Below are 22,448 nucleotides of genomic sequence, written 5' to 3' on the forward strand. Positions count from 1 at the left end.
AGCACTGAGGCTGGCTTCTTAGATACTTGGCTTCCAGAAACTGCTGGAACTCATAAGCTGGGCCTTCAATAGAGAATGCCACGGGACACGAGTTCTTTTCTGGTCCTTGCCACATCCTCATCTGCACAAGCTTCAAACACTTTAAAATCATAACTGTTTGAGGCTTGTGGGGTTAAGGCAAGGATAGGATAGGGAAATTGAGTTTTTACAGGGACAAATTTGTCCCCGTGTCATTCTACACATTGTGGCCAGGCTGGTTCCTGAGTAGGTAGATTATGTAGCGCCTTTTATATGGCTGGTAAAATGAAAACCCGGAAACGGATCTTCTGGGAACAAATTGCAAGTTTATTAAAGTTTAAAGGAAAATTAGTTGGCGATACACTATCAGCTTTGCACATTCTCAAAGTTCATACATTTGCCCCAAGTCCTTGGGCTCGGCCTGGATCCTCCAGGTCCACTCCCCAGTGCAAATTCAAACACAAAAAGGAAGAAAAAAACCCCACAGAAGTTTAGCTTCCAACTTGCTGCTTAAACTCTTCGGGTCAGGGAAACTGTTTTTCTTACACAAAGACCCTCAATTAATTCCTTTCCTTTCTGGGTTGAGGAAAGGCAACTTAAAGTTTCAAGTAATGAATTTTCCTGCTTGAAGAGAACTGGTCCTGCCCTTCTCTGGCCGGGCTTAGGTTTGGGGAACTCCAGTCCTGAACTGGATGCCTGGGAAAGTTAGCACGGACCCTAGGTCATACTTTCCCCTAACTCCATGTCTTCTCCTTTTTCCCCTTCTTGAGACAGACTGTTCATGTCCCACTCAATACCCTCCGGGACCAGACTATCTCTTTCCCCGGTAACCTCAGGCTCCCTTCCCCAATTACCTCCTTGTTTCTGGGCTAGTTCTGTATTCTCCGGGTTTCTTTTAGACCAGTCTCTGGGAACCCTGCTCCAGGGTTGGCTTGCCACCTAAGATACCTCCCCGGGTTCTCACTCACTTTTCTGCTAGGCCAGGAGTGTCAAAGTCGGTCCTCAAGGGCCGCAATCCAGTTGGGTTTTCAAGATTTCCCCAATGAATATGCTTGAGATCTATTTGCATGCACTGCTTTCAATGCATATTCATTGGAGAAATCCTGAAAACCCGACTGGATTGCGGCCCTCGAGGACTGACTTTGACACCTGTGTGCTAGGCTGTCTCCACCCTGGGGAGTGTGTAGCGCAGTGGTTAAAAATACAGCCTCAGCACCCTGGGGTTGTGGGTTCAAACCCACGCTGCTCCTTGTGACCCTGGGCAAGTCACTTAATCCCCCCATTGCCCCATTAGCTAGATTGTGAGCCCGCCGGGACAGACAGGGAAAAATGCTTGAGTACCTGAATAAATTCATGTAAAACCGTTCTGAACTCCCCTGGGAGAACGGTATAGAAAAATTGAATAAATAAAAAAAAAAAGAAGGGAAATGGAGGACTTCCCTCTTGAGACACTACTGCTGACGCTGGCCTTTCCTCCTTGTAGCAGCCAGTCTATGAAGCCGTAGCCTGCTGGAGCCAGGCAGTAACATCAGAAGAGGGTAGAGCAGTGTATCACAAACTGTATCCTGAGATTTCAGGTGCGTCACGGTACACTGGTGAAGAGGAGAGGTGCCGGCGCTGGTTGGCTTTCTACAGCAGGGATGTCAAAAGTCCCTCCTCGAGGGCTGCAATCCAGTCGGGTTTTCAGGATTTCCGCAATGACTATGCATGAGATCTATTAGCATACAATGAAAGCAGTGGATTAAATTAGATCTCATGCATATTCATTGGAGAAATCCTGAAAACCCGACGATTGCGGCCCTTGAGGCGGGACTTTAACACCCCTGGTCTACAGGATGTGCCTCTCGCGAAGAGAGGCGCGTCCTATAAGCAATCTCCCGGCACCTCTTCTCTCTGCCGGCCGTTCTCTCCAGTGCAGGTCCTTCTCTCGGCGCAAGGCCCGTTTGAAGGGCCTTTGCGCAAGCACGTGATGTCATCACACCGACACCAGCACCCTTCCGGGTGTCTCAGGCCAGGGACACTAGCGCCAGCTTTTTACCTAACTGTGTTGGTCGGTTGGGGGTTTGTTTATATAGGGGCCAGGTTGGATACATTCGGGCGGGAGGGCTGGCACATGCGCAAAGCTCTTTAGCTTTGCAGCTTTTAGACTGCCGGGTCGGCTCCGTCACGGGGACGTCACCTTCTTGTGTGGCTGTAAGATCATCTGTCCAAGGAGAACTAGCGTTACAGGTAAGCAACTTCTATTTTTGTGTGCCCCTGCTCGAAAAAGTTTGTGAGACATTGGGGTAGAGCGTGGTGTGAGGTTAGCAGACGTCCGGGGAAACCACCACCACCTCTCATTTTAAATCTTCGGACAGCGCCAAGGGGGGTGGGCATGGCTCTTGCGCCCGTTCCAACGCCCACGTTTCATGGGACGGTTCAGCGATGAATCGGCCTAGACCGGGCAGGGCATGGGTTGGACGGGCCCTGCTAGGGTGAGGGTGTGCTCCTGGGCAGCCCGGGACCCTGCTGTCTCAGGGGGCACATTCACCCCTAGGGAGGGACAAGTTGACAGCTCAGGGGCGCAAAAATCACCCCACGCTCAGCGCGTGCACAAGTAGCGCAACGGTTAGCGCGGCGGCTTGACGAGCCGGAGAACCGGGTTCGAGTCTCGCCGCAGCCAACCAGTCAAGCCGCGCTTTATTGGCGCGCAGGCAGCGGCACGCGACTCTCCCCAGCGTCTCTCGCGCCTCCTCCTCCTGCCCTGCGGGGGCTCGCGCTAGCGCGAGACGTGGGGCTGAGGCGGGCGGCGGCGGCGCTGACGAGGGACGCCCGCCCCTCCCCTTCACCACAGGCCGGCCTGGGAGCCGCCGCCGCCGCCGCCTTCGAGTCGCTTCCGGCATGGCGCGGCCGAGGACGTCTCCCCCGGACGGGCTGTACCGGGCTTCGGCGGACTTCTGCCGGGCGGCCCACGTGCCCTCCCTGCGGCGCTACGACGAGCTGTACCGCCGCTCGCTGGACGACCCCTCAGGTGAGTCCCCCCCTCGCGCGCTCCTCTCGCCTTAAGCACGTGCACTGCGAAACGGCCGTTGCGGGAGAAAGAAAGCGCGGGACGGCAACAGCTGTTGCTTCTCTCTCCTGAAGGCTCCGGGCTGAGGCGTTTCAGGGCCATTTTCTGCCCCCCTCAAACTATGATTAAACCCCCGTGGCTTGCCTGGCCTTCAACTGCCACCTCTCACTCCAGTTCAGCAGGAAACTGAGATCAGTCACTCCTTCAATGACAAATCACACCCGCCAAGGGCAACTGATGGAACGAGAGGGTTAGAAAATCCCAATCCCGGTCCTCGAGAGCCAGGTCAGGTTTTCAGGATCTCCACCATGAATATGCAGGAGGTGGATTTGCATGCACTGCTTCCTTGAGATGCAAATCTATCTCATGCATATTTATTATGGAGATCCTGAAAACCTGACCTGGCTCCCCTAGACTAAGATGTTTTAGAGCAGGGGTGTCAAACTCTGTCCTAGAGGGCCACCATCTAGTCAGGTTTTCAGGATTTCCCCAATGAATATGCATTGAAAGCAGTGCATGCACATAGATCGCATGCAAATTCATTGGGGAAATCCTGAAAACCCCGACTGGATTGCGGCCCCCGAGCATCAACTTTGACACCCCTGTCTTAGAGCATGGCACTGTCAGAGATTAGGATTTTCTAACACTCTTATTTCGTCAGTTCATAGACACAGTGCGAAAGACAAAGGCGCGCCCGGACAATTGAGCGCAGCGCGGAGGCGCGTGCCGCTCTAAATTACTGTTTTTAGGGCTCCGACAGGGGGGGCGTGGGGGGGAACCCCCCCCCCCACTTTACTTAATAGACATTGCGCCGGCGTTATGGAGGGTTTGGGGGGTTGTAACCCTCCACATTTTACTGTAAACTTAACTTTTTCCCTAAAAACAGGGTTACAACCCCCCACAACGCCCCCACAACGTGGCGCAATGTCTATTAAGTAAAGTGGGGGGTTCCCCCCCACGCCCCCTCATCGGAGCCCTAAAAACAGTAATTTAGAGCGGTGCGCGCCTCCGCGCTGCGCTCAATTGTCTGGGTGCGCCTTTGTCCCGGCGCGCTTTTGACCTGACACCTATTTCGTCAGTTGTCCTGGGAGGGTTTGATTTGTCATTGATTGCTTCTATCTCTACAACATCACCAAAATTCACCCCTTATTTTCTGAGCACACTACCCAGACCCCCTCGTAACTCTTACACTACTGCAATCTGCTTCTAACAAACAGGTCTCCCAATGAACTGCCTCTTCCCCCCCCCCCCTCACCTGCAATCTGTGCAAATCTCTGCTGCACGTCTTATCGTCTGCTACACTCTTCTCGCCCCTCTCCTCAAATCACTTCACAGGCTCCCTATCCGTCTTTGCATACAGTTCAAACTCTTATTACTAACCTACAAGTGTTTTCATTCTGCTGCCCCTCAATATCTCTCCTCTCCTCTCCTCTCTCCTTATACACCTCTCTCAGAACTCCATTCCTCAGACAAGTTGCTTTTTTATATCCGTACTCTTCTCTTCCGATTCCAGGCTTTGTTCCTTTCATCTCTCTGCCCCATATGCCAGGAATAAACTACCTGAGTCCCTTCCCTTGTTCAAAAGTAGGCTGAAAACCCACCTTTTTGAGATAGCCTTCAACTCGTAACCCTACTCCCCCCTCTGCTCACCACCTTAGCCAGCAGTTTAACCATCCCGTCTAACTTTAACCCCTACCCTCACATCCTGTTTGTCTGTTTTGATTGTTTAGATTGTAAGCTCATTTAAGCAGGGACCGTCTCCTTTGTGACTCCGTACAGCGCTGCGTACTTCTGGTAGCGCTCTAGAAATATAGTAGTAACATAGTAAACGACGGCAGTAGTAATTATCTAAACGTACATTATGATACATTGTTGGAACAAAATAAAAGGAACAGAAACCCCACGTAAAATCCAACAAAGAAAACAAGTGGGAGTCAATATTCAGACAAACAATCTTTTATTTCTACAAATTCAAGTCCTATGAATGTGATGTTCTAATATTGAAAGGATCTAGTTGATGCCCTGACATGGTCTGTGTTTCGGCCCCCAGATGAAGGCCTGCCTCAGGGGTGTGTCTACTGATCCACTAGGGGGCACTCCAATGCTGGGAATCCAAGCTGTAAAACAATCTTTAAAAAGACTGTGAACTTATGCGATGCTCGTAAAAAAGCTGAGAATGACCTCAAATCAACAGGGTACATGGAGGTCTCCCGCCAAGGACTTTTTGCACATGTGTTTTTATTCATGTGTTCCTGTATTTTTCTTGAATTTTGTAGAAATAAAAGATTGTTTGTCTCAAGGTTGACGTGTTCTATCCCACTCCCCACTTGTTTTCTCTTTGTTGGTATACATTGTTCACAGATTTAACAAAGAACAACGAGAATACTTTATTTTCTTCAATAAGCATTGGCTTTAAATGAATGGAGTCAAGAAGCCAGCTACTTTCAGGCTCAAGATTATGGAACTCATTGTCTTTCTCAATAACACACTATGGATTGTTCCTCCAGGAAATTGTCCAAACCTTTCTTAAAACCAGCTACGCTATCCACTCTTACCACATCCTCTGGCAAAGTGTTCCAGAGCTTAACTGTTCTATGAATGAAAAAATATTTCCTCCTATTGGTTTTAAAAGTATTTCCCTGGAACTTCGAGTGACCTCTAGTCTTTGTAATTTTTGACGGGGTGAAAAATCGATCCACTTGTACCCCTTCTACTCCACTCAGGATTTTGTAGACTTCAATCATATCTTCCCCCCCCCCCCCTCAGCTGTCTCTTTTCCAAGCTGATTAAAGCTTAGAGTACACTAAGGGCTCCTTTTACCAAGATGTGATAGTGTTTTTAGCGCACGCAGAATTATAGCATGTGCTAAACACGCGCTACGTGGCTAGAACCAATGCTGGCATTAGCATCTAATGCGTGCTAAAACCACTAACTAGCACAGCTTTGTAAAAGGAGTCCTAAATGCTGTACAATCTTTTATAACTATGGGCCAAGTGGTACGTAGGATACGCTAATGTCCGTTAACCATGCTAAGCTTTAGTACAAGAGCCCATTAATCTTTCATTTCCTCAGGTGTATGTCAAATTATGAGTCCTCCAAAGAGAGAAAAATATCAATTAGACCTGAATTTTTATTGCTTTAGTAGTTTTCAAGCTTGTAGGTGGTATGTAAGAAATTAGGGATAGTCTGAAAACATGACCTTAAGGATTGTGTGAAAACCAAGGCAGTGAAAGCATTTGGTATTTTGGAAGTCTTTAATGACATGCAGGAAGGTGAAATCTTCCAGAGAAAATGACGATTCAAGAGAGGAAAGATAAGGGCTGGCAGTCTTCCTCTGTTCTCTTACTGTTTTCTCTTTCCCAAGCTAGATTTTGCATTTTTTCTCATAATACTTAAATATAAAAGGAGTCCAGAATTAATTTTTTTTTCTTTTGGAAGATGTCATCAGAGGACCAGCTAATAAATCAAGTAGTCTGCTAATGTTGGTAGAACGCAGGCTCGCTCACTAATTCCCTTGGTGTGGAGGAGCCCAACGGAGGGCCTGGATCAGGAAGCCGAGGGAGATAGAACAGCAGCAAGTCTGTTAACCCTTTGCTAATTAGAGGCAGAGCTGTTGTCTGGCTTGAGATCTGAAAGGCTTCCTCTTGCCAGATCACGTCAGGTGGAACTTTCTCACTGGTAGGAGAGCGCTGGTTTGGTGGTTGCTGTTGGGACTGGCAGTGTAGGACATGCTCACAAGTTGTAAAGTCATTACATTGTCTATAAGCATTGGTGCTTCTTACCCAGTCCTCGGGCCAGCCCGTCAGGGTTTTAGGATATCCACAATGAGTATGCCTGGAACAGAACTGCATGCACTGCGTGTCTTATGCGCATTCATTGCAGATATCTTGAAAACCTGACTGGGTTGATAACCCCTGCTTTCAGGGCAGGCGGTGTATGAATTAATGTACCAAGTTTTATTTAAAATTTGATATACCGCTTAAAAAGTCATCTAAGCAGTGTACAGAATCATAAAGAGTTAAAATCTTTGGAGAGACATAATTAAGTCAATAACAGTCATAAATGATGTAATGAAATAAGAGGGATAGGGGGAGAAATACAATTTGCAATATGAGAGAAGAACGATAAAGGTCCATACAGTAGTTAGGGAGTATGCTCTTCTTTTGGGTGGTCTGAAGTTTACTTATCATAAGGGTCCTTAAATAGGAAGGTTTTTAAATTTACTTTGAATTTGTCAGTGTGTGTCTCTTCACAAAGGTGCGGAGGTAGAGAGTTCCAGAGTGTAGAGGCGGTGACTGAGAAGATCCTCTTTCTGGTGGTATCATAGAAGAGATAGCATAGAGAAGGGATGTTAAGGATATGTTGGTTACTGGATCAGAGTGTTCTATATGAACAATGTGGGATGAGTAATCTATCTATAAATCCTGGGGGGGGGGGTGTTATTTTAGTCTTGAAGGTAAGCAATAAGATTTTGTAAGTGATTCTATTGGGTAATTAGTAACCAGTGGGATTTTATTAGTTGTGGAGTAACATGGTCAAACTTTTTTGCGCTGTAGATTAATTTGACAGCTGTATTTTGGATAATTTGTAATCTTCTAAGTTATTTTTGGGTGATTCCTTGATATAGGGAATTACAGTAATCAATTTGCGAGATCACAAGAAAATGTAATAGAATGTTAAGTGATGAGGGTTCTAATAGACTGGTGACTGATGTGATCATTCTTAGTTTGTAGAAACTTTTTCTTACCATGTTCTGAAGTAAAGGCCGTAGAAAATAGTGGACACTTGAAAGCAGGAATTACAAAGTGACTAATTGTGTAGACACTCTGGGAAAGAAAATGAGTCATGAAATCTTTAATGTGTCCATTATGTGTCCGTCCGTTAATGAGTCACGCGACAGCACCAGGTACAGAATCAGGGTTTTCCAGGCCTACATTTCCGGTGGCTACCTTTGATGTAAATCATGCCTCTGTAGATGCATGGTCCTTGAGGGTCATAGCCCAGTTGGGTTTTCAAGATTTCCATAACGAAAATGCACGAGATCTATTTGATTTGCGTGTACTGCTTCCATTGTGTGCAACTTCATGCGTGTTCATTGTGGAAAGCTTGACACCTCAGCTGGGTTGGGACCTTGGACTGTGGTTTACCACCCCTGTGCAGAATCAAGTCTTGTCAAAGGAACAAATGTGTGACCAACTGCTCCTCTAGACTGAACTATTTCTAGGATGGATCTATGTAAAAATAAAAAAATGTTTCTGGTGGTGAACTCATTGGTACGTTGCAAACTTAATTTTGAGTTCGTACGGTTGTTGCTCGCAGGAGATCCTTCTCCCTTTGAAGATTGTGCTTCACCCAGGGATTACATTTTATTTTCACAGGGTTCTGGGGTGAGATTGCTGAGGAATTTTACTGGAGAAACTACCATTCTGTACCATTCCTGCATTATAACTTTGATGTCACAAAAGGGAAGATCTTTGTGGAATATATGAAGGGTGCTTCAACCAACATCTGCTACAATGTCTTGGACAGGAATATCGAGAAAAACAAACTTGGTGATAAAATTGCTTTCTTCTGGTAACTTTCCTTTAAATATTTTCCTTTGAATTTTTTTATAATACATGAAAATGTAGTAAATGGAGCATTTTCCTATGCAGCTTGTTCAAGTTGAGGTTTTATCTCAGTGTAAAACCCATTGTCCTTTCTTCCATGTGCAGCTGCATACATGCGTGTATACTAAGTACATGAAAAATGCATCTATTTTATGGAAACTTGTTTTGTTAAATAGTGTTCTGATATATTAGAACAGATAGAAGCTCTCTACAAACAATAAGGCACCCTGCAATAATCCCACAGGATGCCCCAAGAGGGCCACTGTCTGTTGTAACCGGTTGACTACTCCCAGTGTCCTGGTTCTGGGCCTTCTTCCCACTTAGGGTGAACAGACCAGTTCCAAAACCAAACACCAGCAAGACGCTATGGGCCAGATTCTGTAACTGGCGCCTTTGTCGGCAGCCGCCAATCACATGTCAGTCAAATGACGGCACCAGGTACAGAATCAGGGTTTTCCAGGCCTACATTTCCAGCGCCTACCTTTGATGTAAATCATGCCTCTGTAGATGCTTTAGGCCACCTAACTCCACTTCCCTCATTAGCCATGTCACAGTGACGTTACGTGGCCTAAAGCATGATTCCAGCGCCAATTTTTTTAGGTGCCTTGAAACTCTGTTAAAAATTTCATTTAAACGGCGTATTTTTACCAAGCTTGGGTGCCCACTGACACCTAAAAAATCAGAGCCAGTTAAAGAATCCAAGCCTTTATGTTTTAGAGTCCGTTTGTATAAGTGCATAAGCTCCAGCCCCAGATTTCTTCCTTCAGCTATTTATAATAAAGGGACTTTCTGTTACGTCCCTTGCGAATTCCATACACTAGATGTTCAATCCCTTCCCGCAATCCAGGAGTTGGAGAAATCCAAACACTTTTCTGAGAACATGCTCCTCCTCCTTTGAGTGAAAGCTAGCACCATCTGCAGTTTCAATTTCTGCAAGCAATCCATTCAGAAGTCTTTTGGATTTGCTCTGCTTCTTTTTCTTCTTTTTCACTTAAGGTTCATCTTTTTCAGTGACTTCAGTGCCTTGAGACCCAGACTGGCCACTGCTACAGGATGTTGGGCTTGATAGAGTAGCAAATTGTTTTGATAGACCATTAGTCATACAAAAATACCACTTTTTTCCTCTTTCTTTTCTGAGTTCATATGTTGTATGTTGCCTTTCAGTGTTTTGAGTAGACACAGTTCCTCTTTTCATTTGCTTTATGTTAAAGCAATTCCTGTTATTTCTGTAAATATTAGCTTGCTAGAAAAGGGTTTCTTTTGTGGCATCCAGCTCCAATCCAGTAGACAAAATAAAGAGTATTGTTTATTAAACACTGAACCTGGTACAAATCCTGTGTTTTGCTAAAACTGAAACTGCACTGGTAACATGTAAAATAAGAACAGCCTTACTGGGCCAGACCTTTGGTCCCATCTAGTCCAGTATCCCGTCCTCATGGTGTCCAATCCAGGTCATTAGTACCTGGCCAAAACCTAAAGAGTAGCAACATTCCGTGCTATCGATCCAGGATGATTCCTTTTCTGGAGCACCATTTGATGTTGGGAGGGGATTATTCTGTTTTGATGATGGAGCTTGTTTTAGGTCCTGGGTGGTAGTTAGGTTTATTAAATTTGATTAGCCGCCTAGAGTCAGACTTTCAAGGCAGAGTTCAAAACAAACATATCTGTATAATAATGGAATGAACGAGATAGAAACGGTAAAGTACACTGGCTGCTTAACATAGCTCTAAGCTCCAGCTCGTGTTCCCTCTCTACCGTGTAAAACTAACCCTCCTTTTATGAAGCCACATTAGACTTTTATCGCCAGCTGTGCTGGTAAAAGCTCTTGACGCGCATAGAATTCCTATGAGCGTTGGAGCTAATACCACTGCGGCCAGTGATTAAAAAAAAAAAAAAAAAAGCCTAACGCTGCTTCATAAAAGGCCTAAATATAGTTGTCAAGTCACCTAAGGAGTAGTGTGAAAAGCATTCTGAAAATAAAGTTTTAAGCTGTTTCTTAACTATAGGGAAGGGGGTCTCTAAACACAGACTCAGGGAGCTGATTCCAGAGTTCAGGAGCAGCCACGTTGAACATCGATCTTCTAAAAGTTGCCGAAATGACCTTATGAAACAGTAAACAAATGTCGATGGTCGGTAGATGGTGGAGTTTGATTTAGATTTAAAACCATTGATGGAAGTAATTGTTTTGTTTTTATGTGATACTTGGGGGGGGGTCCTGATTCTATAAACAGCGCTAGAGGAGCGCATGTTGATCTTCAGTTGGGCTCCATTTATAGAATTGCACTTAAATCAGACTTAGGCATTGGTAGGCATTAAAATCTTAAGCGCCCTCTATTTATGCCAGTCTCCAGATCTGCCCACGATCCATCCCTAACCACACCCACTTTCTGGTAGGTGCCTTGAGCTGGACACCTACCCCCAATTTTAATTTTTGCCGATTATGAGCTCATTATTGCTCTTTAATGGCGCCAATTAAAAAATTTAAATCAGGCGCTTAGATCAGCTAGGTGTGCCGATTTAGGCGCCTAACTTAAGACACCATTTATAGAATTTAGGTCAATGTGTTCAGTAAAGCAAAGAAAGTGTAAAAGACAAATAAATACTATGTTTATTAAATATATTGATTTTTAGCCCACCTTTCTATAATTTCCAAGTTTATTCGTTATTTGATATACCGTTTATCAAGAAATACCTAAATGATTTACAAAAATATAATGTGCTTAAAAAAAACTAAGAACATATACAATCAATTAAAAGAGAAAAAATTTGCAAAGGGGGACATATAATAACAAAGACCGACTGAAACAATGGGAAAGAGGGGGAGTGGTTAAGCCAAAAATACATCAAAATCAAAAGAGAATATTTTAGATGGTTGCAATTGAAGCAGTCCATTCAGGTAGGGTTCCCTGAATGGAAAAATCTTACTAATTATCATAATTTGGAATTCTTATGCTTTCAGATGGATTCAATGGATCATAGAGCTGCACAGTGGTATAAATTAATATCTGGATTTGTAAATAAAAAAACCAAAAAATGGTCTTAGAGACATTTGGAGCATTGAGATAAAGCATCATATTAATGCATCTCAATGGCCACGCCTTTGGTCTTGGAGGTTAAGATGTACAGTGTCAGCATCTATGAGACAAACATGGTTTTTTCTTTTGCATAGAGCTCTTTGGACCTCTGTTCGTTTACAAAAGATAGATATTTCTAAGTCTAATAGATGCTGGCATTGTCATATTGAAGCTGGGACATTAGATCATCTTTTATTCTATTGTCCATTTATTTTATCATTCTGGAAATCAATTTGGCCTCAAATTAATAGGATGTTAGAAAACCCGGTAGCCTTGACATATGATACTATTTTATTTGGAACAACTATGAGAGCAAGAAGTCAAATTTCGTCAAATAAAAACAAACTTTTGTTTATTTTAACTGGAATAGCAATACAACAAATAACATACAATTGGAAAAAATATGACAGGTTAAATTACAATTTCTGGTGGAATTCTGTATGTCATATGTACAAAATGGAACTCACTATTGCAACGCAAAAAGGTTATGTGAGTAAATTTCAGAAAGTCTGGGGACCGTTAACAGATTTTTGTAATGAATGATTAACTTTTCCCATGATAAGATATTTGATTAGAGGGGAAAAGGGGTGGGATTTTATTTTTGATTATTACATAATATATCAATATTTGAATGAATTCACACTAAAGATGATTTTATGTATTATTGAATTGGGAGGGAGGGAGGGATGGGGGATTATTATATTCAATAAGAATGATATAAATTTAGATTTCTTACATAATATTTTAACATTATAGAATACTAATTTCCTAATGAAATGTTAAATTTGATGCTAATATGTGAGTTAATCAAGTGTGTATCTTTAAGTTTTATATGAGTTTAATTGATACACTTGTTGTAACATACAAAAATGAATAAAGAATTAAAAAAAAAAAATCAAAAGAGAAAAAGCAGAGAGCACAGTAGGGAAGCGTTTAACTTTCTAGGCTTGCAGGAAGTGCAAATTTCAAAGGAAAATGTTTCAGGGGTCGAAAGCATCCCTAAAAAGGAACGTTTTAGTTTGGATTTGAATTTGTCCAGCGAGGGCTCTAATGTAATGTCTACTACATTAGTAATTCAAATAAAATAAATCTCTTCCCAGAAGAGCTTATCAACTTAGGGGTTACCTTAGACCAGTGTTTTTCAACCTTTTTTGGGCAAAGGCACACTTATTTCATGAAAAAAATCACAAGGCACACCACCATTAGAAAATGTTAAAAAAATTTAACTCTGTGCCTATATTGACTATATATAAAGTAATTCTCTTGAATAGGAATCAAATAAACACAAAGAAAGTATTTTATAATGCTGCCACCGCCACTGGGGAATAGGCTGCCACTGCCACCATCGGGAACAGGCCGGCACCGAGTTCTCCCTGCTTCTCTTCCCCGCGGGGCCGACCAACTCTCGCCACCCGTCGTCAATTCTAACGTCGGAGAGGACGTTCTAGGCCAGCCAGGCAGTGATTGGCTGGCCCAGAACGTCCTCTCCGACGTCAGAATTGACGCGAGTGGCGAGAGTTGGCCGGCCCCACAGGGAAAAGCAGGGAGAACTTGGCACCGGCCTGTTCCCAATGGCGGCGGTGGCACTCAAGTGGCTAAAGAGCCGCAGTTTGCCGGCCTAGGGACAACACTGGAGGGTGGCCAGCTGTGCACCCCCTTGGGACGTAAACCCGGGGTGGGGCAGACCGCCCCCCCCTCCCTGGTATGCCACTATCTGTACCTCACTCCCTCCCTATGACCAAAAATTCTCCTTTCTTCTATTCCCTGTGTACACAACCATCTCTTTCCCTCCCTTCCTCTCTCCAAAGTCCATGCCTTCTGTGTCCAAACACTCATTCCCTCCCCCACCTCAGCATCTCTTTCCCTCCCTTCCTCTCTCCCAAGTTCATGCCTTGTGTCCAAAACGCACTCCCTCCCCCCTTTTGTGTTCCATGTTTGCCTCCCAGCCCATCTTTGCAACTTTCTCAGCAAAACGAAGCTCAAGCCGCGAGGCTTGTCTTCTGCTTCCTGCCTGCCCTGCCGCGCACAAATAGCCGAACGGAAGTATTCTCCGACGTCAGCGCTGACGTCGAAGGGCAGGCTTTGCTTAAGCCCTCCCTCCGACGTCAGCGCTGACATCGGGGAACGCTTGCGATCGGCTATATGTTAGCTGCAGGGCAGGCAGGAACAGAAGACGAGCCTCGCGGCTCGAGATGTATTGAACTCCGTGGGTCCCCCGTCCAGCTCTCTCCTGTCCACGTGGGGCGGACCGCCCCTCTCCCTAGACTGGTGGTACTGCCCTGATGGCGGCCCTGACCGTACGGCACACCAGGCAACATCTCGCGGCACACTAGTGTGCCGCGGAAAAGCAGTTGAAAAACACTGCCTTAGACAACATGAGACTGATTGCCTGGAGTCATCAGAAGTGTCGGTGAGGGAAGAAGGATTTATGCATGTTTGACTGTTAAGTATCTGCATGCATTAAGTGGGAAAGCATCATCTTTTATGTACTCTGCCTGTCGGGTTTTATTATCTGTACTCGATCAGCTTTGCCAGTTTAATTTTTGTGAGACTGCACTCCAGTAATTATGATGGCAGTGGCAGACCGTCTGCTGACAGCAGTAATCAAATAACATGTCTAGCATGACTGATGAAGTAGCGTCAGAAGAACAAAACATCAATTTTATTCATTCTTTTATTAACTTTCATTACAGGCAGCATTGAAAGCTGTTTGCCTGCAGAAAAACCCCTTCAGAATTGCCCTGGGAATAGAGGTAGAGCTGGGGGTGTGGCTGAGATGGGATTCTTTTGAAATATCCATACCTGTTTTTCTGGGATGTAATCTGCATACTCTGCACCTGTAAAATGTTCATGGTAAAAGCATTATGAGAGAGTGGTGTCCAGGGCGGTGGTGCTCCTCCCCCCGACTGCATGTGCCCCCCCCAGCCGCGTGTGGTCTTCTCTTTACTTCTGTAGCCTTACTTGGAGGATACTGTGATTGAGTAGCCATCCAAGAGACTCTAGCAGCAGAAACTCGCAAGCCTCTCTTTCTCCAGGGACTCTAATCCACTACACCTTCTCCCCTCAGTACCATGGTAGACGTGATTAGCAGAGCCAGGGTCTGCACCACATTTGCTTCTGAGATAAATGAAACTTCCAGCTCGGGCAGGATTGGCGACCTGACCTCTGCCCCCTGAATCTAATAGTGATTAACTTGCATATCTGGCTGTGTCTGTTGGGCCTCTCACCAGCATTGGGATGCTGTTCAGAGAAACCTGCTTTGCCTTCCAAATCTGACCCAAAGATCCTTAAGAAAGATCAAACTTCAAAAGAAATCAAGGTAAGCAAGAGCTTGGCACTATCATATATAGTCAGCCCGCCATTTTGATTTCCATAATTGTTCAACATTCTTTGGGAATCTACTACAGGAAACTGAAGGCTATAGGCATACATTTGACCAGTTTGCGTTGAACCAAGCGAGGTTTTATTCACATTGTCCTTGACTCTTGCTGGCTTCTTGACGTCTTTAATAGCTATTATAGCTTCCAGTACATCAACTGGTCTCATAAGTATAAATTTTTCTTTGTAAGATGCCAAGTGAAATGTAATCCATCACACAAGTGGATAACCTCTTTAGAGGACATTAGCGTATGAACAGCACTTCCCATGTACAGCAGTCCTTGGTCTCCTCAGTTTTCTTTTAATTCTGCTCTACCAAGTAACTATTTCAAAGTGTTGAGTTTTGTTTGAAGAGATTCTCTCTTTTGTTTTTCAATGTTTACCATTCTATTCCTTTCTATTTACTTCTCCTAAAAAAGTAGTCATTGTTTTGGGGTTTTCTTTGGCATAGGATCATGGCACAAAGCATGCCAGGATTCCATGTCTGCTTTTGAGCATGGAGTGGAGAATGAGAATGACACACAAACAGGATAACTGTTATGAGTGTGGAAGAATGTTTCCAAGAGGCAAATATCGCCTCTTCCATCTGAAGAAGAGCAGTGACTCCTAAACTTCAGAGGAAGTCTTCTGCACAGACGTCATCTGACTCAGAATTGCTTGACCTCTTCTATAGAGGTTGCTTATGTTCCCCCACATACAGTGGTCAAGTACCTGGTCATTAAATGGGAACCAACTGAAAAAGCAAGGTAACAATGGCCATCTATTGAGTAAAAAACTGAGACTCTTAAGTTTATGTCTTTAAGTTGGGTAATGCATTGAATGGATGGATGGCTTTTCATAATAGCAAGCTATATTTTCTGATCCCCTGAAGAAGCTTGATGTGAAACAGGTCCCATTGGGATCAGGACCCTTATTCTTTTGAAAAGTAATATTATAAGGAGGTTTTTTGACCGTTGATTGAAGATTTCCCACTCGATAAGCTTTTATAGTCAATTATGAGAATGTTGGAAGGGAGTCTGAGGTCTTTTTCCTTCTTTTAGGATATGTTTGAAGTCAGCAATTAACATAGTAATAGTTAAAGAAATTTTTATAAAAATTTTCATAAAACTATTTTCTTAAAAAAAAAAAATTTTCATTGTTGTTACCTTGCTTTTTTCAATTGATTTCTATCATACAGTGTGATGTTTTTTCATTGCTTTCCTCATTAAAAGGGAACACCATACCTCTTTAACAGTGCATCTAAAATCTGAAAGATTGAATAGTTTCTCTCTTGTGTGATTGAATCAAGGAGAGAACATTTGCTAGCTACAGTTTTTCTGCCTCTACCTGCTCACAACTGCACTAGAAGAGTTTGCAAGTTAGCAAATTCTCAAATGCCTACTGTAAGGGACAGATTCCTTGCCCTATAAAGGGGTATGGCATATGCCAGATTTGTTCAAAAGATGGCCAAGGAGGTCCTCTTTATATTGCAGCAGGAGACTGAGTCATGAGCAGATGTATTCAGTTTGTTTAAATTTATAGAGGTTTTCAAGGATGTTGTGACAATTTCAGTACACAAAGCAGTGAATATTTATGTGGCCGTCTTCTGTTTCGGTACAACCTGTTATCAGAACATTAGCTGTTTTAAATACAAAATCCAACCAACTCAAATGTTCCATAGTTGAGCTGGCTAGGAAGTACAAATAACATTCAGATATCTGGCAAAGGAAGATGTCAAGAAATTGATTTTTCTTCCCCAGATTTTCATGGATCCATGCTTATTGCAGGAATTGAATTGCATTAACTCTACAAGGTGTTATAAAGCTGCTTACAATCATTCAAAATAATACCTTGGGTATCTAGTGCTTCAAAAAGAGATCAATTGATCGTTATCTCGCTTTGTTTTCGATTTAAATCTAGAAAATGATGGCAGATAAAGACCATATGGCTTATCTAGTTTTGCCCATCTCTACCAACTGTGCAGTCACTTCCTTTTGCTTGTTAGCAGTCCACCCTTTCTATGAAGAAGCATTTCCATGATTATTCCTGAGTCTGTCTCCTTTCACCTTCATGCTATGCCCTTTGCTTCAGAGCTTCCTCTCACTTAAAAGAGGCCCATCCCCTGTACACTTTTATACCACCGATATACTTATGTAAATGCCTCTACCATGTCTCCCCTCTTCTGCCAGTGTGTTGTAAAACCTGCTATGCAAGATATACTTACAGTCTGGACAAGAATAATGAAACAGATTGAATAAATTGGTCTTTTTTTGGCCATTATCTATGTCACTAAGTTGTGTTATGTGTAATGACCTCATGCAGCGTACAACTTGTACACGGAACTGTTTGTTGCCGAATGGAGGGTCTTTGTGCAATCAGAGTTTTTCATGAAGTTTTTTAAATTTTTTTTTCCCCAGGGAAGGTAATGAGCCTGGTGATTCCATGAAGATAACCTACAGACAGTTACTGCACAAAGTCTGCCAGTTTGCCAATGTTCTTCGGGAACAAGGTAAACGTTTTAACAATTCATGCCTAATCAGAGTTTATGAAAACACATGTATTCAAATTTACCACCGTGTAATAGGAATCAACTAATTTAATTTACAGTTAAGTACAATATTGCCCTAAGAAAATTTAGAGAGATAGTAAGTCAGTCATAAGTCATTTGTAAACAAGGATATTAAACAAAAGTATGTGGACAGCAGTCCAGATGCAAGAGAGAGGCTACCTGCTCTTTTATATCTCATGGGTTGTGATCTTTTGGGGGCAGGAGAGACCTGGAATTACTGAGGCAGACAGATAAGAGACCTCAGCAGTGCACATTATACTCTGTCCTCGCGCTGCTTTGGAGAAACAAATTCACCTGAAGGAGAGCATCACCTTGGTATAATAAGAAGCAAGCTTGGAGCTAGGACTGGTTACCAGATGATTGCATTATCCTGGTGCACCGAGGATTTTTGCAACAAAACACAAGTTAGTGGAAATAAACAAACAATACAGTATCACTATTTTCCCCGACTAACTTTGACTTTGTAGTCCTCATCTCTTTATCTGCACTTGGACCCTGGTGAAATAGTAAGATGTCTTGTACACGTCTTCCTCCATATTCACGGGAGTTAAGGGTGAATACCAAAAAACTGTGAATAACATTTTTCTATCATATTCCTGAAGGAGAGGCAATACTGTACCAGATCTGGGTAGTGTCTCTGGTTTGCACTCCCCAGCAACAATAGCAGGATTAATCAGGCACATGAGCTTTCTCACCTCTTTTAGTTTACTCAACCACACTGAAGCATGTGCTGAAATTTTCTCTCTGCACACTGCCGTTGCCAGACCACGCTGAGGCAAATGCTGAAATAAAGCATCAAACTTTTTCTCGGCACTCCAGGATGAAGTCATTTAGGGGGTGGAGCCAGCAAGGTAAAACCTGCGAATAACAGAAGTCATGAGTGCTGAACCCACAAATACAGAAGGAGAAGTGTATTATAAGAACATCATATTATATCATTGTTCTGCAGTGTTATTCAGTATATTTTTGAGATTGTTTCATGTTCATCCTATTACTAGGTTTTAGTTTAGAGAATGACACGGGGACAACTTTGTCCCTGTCGGAACTCAATATCCCCATCCTGTCCCAGTGAGCTTTGTCGCTGTCCCTGTCTCATTTCTGTAAGCTTTGCCTTAAGCACACAAGACTCGAACACTTATGATTTTAAAGTGTTTGAGGCTTGTGCAGATGAGAATGGAGCTTAGGCATTGGTGGAATGAGCCATATAACATCACAATTGGAGCTCTAGAATGTTGCTACTTAGGATTTTCAAGCGTTTGAGGCTTGTGAAGACGAAGACGGAGCTTAGGCATTGGTGGAATGAGGCATTATGACATCACAATCAGAGCTCTAGAATGTTGCTACTTAGGATTTTAAAGCGTTTGAGGCTTGTGCGGATGAGGACGGAGCATAGGCATTGGTGGAATGAGGCATGACATCACAATCTCATCTCTGGAATGTTGCTACTTAGGATTTTAAAGCGTTGAGGCTTAGGCATTGGTGGAATGAGGCATTATGACATCACAATCTGAGCTCTAGAATGTTGCTACTTAGGATGTTAGTGTTTGAGGCTTGTGCAGATGAGGACGGAGCTTAGGCATTGGTGGAATGAGGCATTATGACATCACAATCTGAGCTCTAGAATGTTGCTACTTAGGATGTTAGTGTTTGAGGCTTGTGCAGATGAGGACAGAGCTTAGGCATTGGTGGAATGAGGCATTATGACATCACAATCGGAGCTCTAGAATGTTGCTACTTAGGATGTTAGTGTTTGAGGCTTGTGCAGATGAGGACAGAGCTTAGGCATTGGTGGAATGAGGCATTATGACATCACAATCTGAGCTCTAGAATGTTGCTACTTAGGATTTGAAAGGTTTGATGCTTGTGCAGATGAGGACGGAGCTTAGGTATTGGTGGAATGAAGCATTATGACATCAAAATCTGAGCCCTAGAATGTTGCTACTTATGATTTTCAAGTGTTTGAGGCTTGTGCAGATGAGAATGGAGCTTAGGCATTGGTGGAATGAGCCATTATGACATCACAATTGGAGCTCTAGAATGTTGCTACTTAGGATTTTCAAGCGTTTAAGGCTTGTGAAGACGAAGACGGAGCTTAGGCATTGGTAGAATGAGGCATTATGACATCACAATCAGAGCTCTAGAATGTTGCTACTTAGGATTTTAAAGCGTTTGAGGCTTAGGCATTGGTGGAATGAGGCATTATGACATCACAATCTGAGCTCTAGAATGTTGCTACTTAGGATTTTAAAGTGTTTGAGGCTTGTGCAGATGAGGATGGAGCTTAGGCATTGGTGGAATGAGGCATTATGACATCACAATCGGAGCTCTAGAATGTTGCTACTTAGGATGTTAGTGTTTGAGGCTTGTGCAGATGAGGACAGAGCTTAGGCATTGGTGGAATGAGGCATTATGACATCACAATCTGAGCTCTAGAATGTTGCTACTTAGGATTTGAAAGGTTTGATGCTTGTGCAGATGAGGACGGAGCTTAGGTATTGGTGGAATGAAGCATTATGACATCACAATCTGAGCCCTAGAATGTTGCTACTTATGATTTTCAAGTGTTTGAGGCTTGTGCAGATGAGAATGGAGCTTAGGCATTGGTGGAATGAGCCATTATGACATCACAATCGGCGCTCTAGAATGTTGCTACTTAGGATGTTCAAGTGTTTGAGGCTTGTGAAGACGAGGACGGAGCTTAGGCATTGGTGGAATGAGGCATTATGACATCACAATCAGAGCTCTAGAATGTTGCTACTTAGGATTTTAAAGTGTTTGAGGCTTGTGCGGATGAGGACAGAGCATAGGCATTGGTGGAATGAGGCATTATGACATCACAATCTGAGCTCTGGAATGTTGCTACTTAGGATGTTAGTGTTTGAGGCTTGTGCAGATGAGGACAGAGCTTAGGCATTGGTGGAATGAGGCATTATGACATCACAATCTGAGCTCTAGAATGTTGCTACTTAGGATGTTAGTGTTTGAGGCTTGTGCAGATGAGGACGGAGCTTAGGCATTGGTGGAATGAGGCATTATGACATCACAATCGGAGCTCTAGAATGTTGCTACTTAGGATTTTAAAGTGTTTGAGGCTTGTGCAGATGAGGACAGAGCTTGCAGGAACGGGGCAAGGACAGGAAAAGAACTCACGGGGACGGGACAGGAAAATGAATTCCTGCGGGGACAGAGAAAAATTTGTCCCCGTGTCATTCTCTATTTTAGTTCACTGATTTCCATTCTTTGGGAAGTTGTCGTCTTCTGGTTCTCTAAGAACAATTGGAGAAAAACATGACATTTTGTGTTGGGTTTTTTTTTGTAATGTGTTGCCAATAGTGTGCACTGTTAGAAAAGAGGGTGTACCGTTAGTGAAAAAACATACGCTGCTTGCCAATGAACGTTCCTGGAAGATGCACACATTTTCTGGTTTTGTACCCCTAGAAAGCACCCTTATATACTCTAGATCTAGAATATGTATTGCTTATATACCATGCTCAATTCAGCTATTCGTTTATTTATTTCTTCTTCCAGGAGTTAAGAAGGGAGACAGAATTTCTATTTATATGCCGATGATCATTGAGTTGGTAGTCGCCATGCTTGCTTGTGCTAGGATTGGAGCCATTCATTCCATTGTGGTAAGTAAGATGGTGCAGGAAAAAATTAAGGTGCGAGACTAAAATTGTCTTTACTTGTATGCTTAGATACCTGAGGCAGGTGATGGTATGATAAGGATGCTGCATGTGTGTTGAGTGAAACTATTGTATGTTTTGGCCCTGATTCTGTAAACGAAGTCTATCTCCTAGGCGCTGTTTGGCGCGGCTGTTAATCAACCGATAGGCATCCTTTATAGAATCGTGCTTAAGCTGCCTAAGCGTTCTTAGGTGCCCGTAGGCTTTAAAATCCTTAGTTGCACTCCATTTAAAGTTTGGAATTCATTGCTGCAGAATGTGTTGAAAGCAGTTAGCTTTGCAGGGTTTAAAAAAAGTGTGTTGTACTTTCATCTGGTACTTAAATGAAAATCATTGAGACAATCTCTCTCTCTCTCTCTCTCTCTTTCTCTCTCTCTCTCTCTCTCTCTCTCTCTCTCTCTCTCTCTCTCTCTCTATATATATATATATATATATATATATATATATATATATATATATATATATATATTTTTTTTTTTTAGTTTGCAGGGTTCTCAGCAGACTCTCTATGCGAGCGTATCCTTGATTCGCACTGCTGTCTTCTAATTACTGCAGGTAAATATTGGTCGTTGAACCACGTTGCACAGGAAAATAAAAATAAGTGTTTGCAGTTAAATCTGAAGGTGTGATTCGCAGTCTTCAGGTGGGGGTTGGGAAAATGGAGATGTGAGATGCCAGCTGAGTGCCATAACCACGTTGTAGTGAAGAAATTAAAACCATGGATGTGAGCTTAATGATTAGGGCGGTGGACTGATATTTCGGCTATTCTTCCTGCACATGCCTAATATCCCTCTTTTGACCCCTCTGAATCTCTTTTGGAGAGTTTCAAAGCATACCAAATGACTGCATGTCATTTTTAAGACTGTAGATATTTGAAGGAAATATGATAATCTGTTTACGTCCTCTCAGCAAGTGAACTAATTAGAACAATGGGCAGAAAACCAGGAAAACCAGGGTTCAGACCCTGTTGACACCCCTTGCAACCTTGTAAGCCCTTGTAAGCCCTTTGGAGATGGGAGATACCCACCAGATACCTGTGCTCCCAGTAAAAAAATAATCCGAAAACACACAATGTGGAACAAAATA

At 43.2% G+C, this 22,448-nt stretch overlaps 1 protein-coding gene across 2 annotated transcripts in view; it reads left to right on the top strand.

Moving 5' to 3' along the window:
* Positions 1-2,654: 2,654 nt before the first annotated feature.
* ACSS2 (acyl-CoA synthetase short chain family member 2) overlaps positions 2,655-22,448 on the top strand; it is a 55,969-nt gene continuing 36,175 nt past the window's right edge. For both annotated transcript variants that reach the window (XM_033962980.1, XM_033962982.1), the window contains exons 1-5: positions 2,655-3,028; positions 8,446-8,641; positions 17,525-17,616; positions 21,205-21,308; positions 21,845-21,917. In XM_033962980.1, coding sequence (XP_033818871.1) covers positions 2,899-3,028; positions 8,446-8,641; positions 17,525-17,616; positions 21,205-21,308; positions 21,845-21,917 — 595 coding nt within the window. In that variant the 5' untranslated portion in view covers positions 2,655-2,898. The remainder of the gene's footprint in view (positions 3,029-8,445; positions 8,642-17,524; positions 17,617-21,204; positions 21,309-21,844; positions 21,918-22,448) is intronic.

Source organism: Geotrypetes seraphini, chromosome 11 (assembly GCF_902459505.1).
Source record: "Geotrypetes seraphini chromosome 11, aGeoSer1.1, whole genome shotgun sequence".
Lineage (NCBI taxonomy): Eukaryota > Metazoa > Chordata > Amphibia > Gymnophiona > Dermophiidae > Geotrypetes > Geotrypetes seraphini.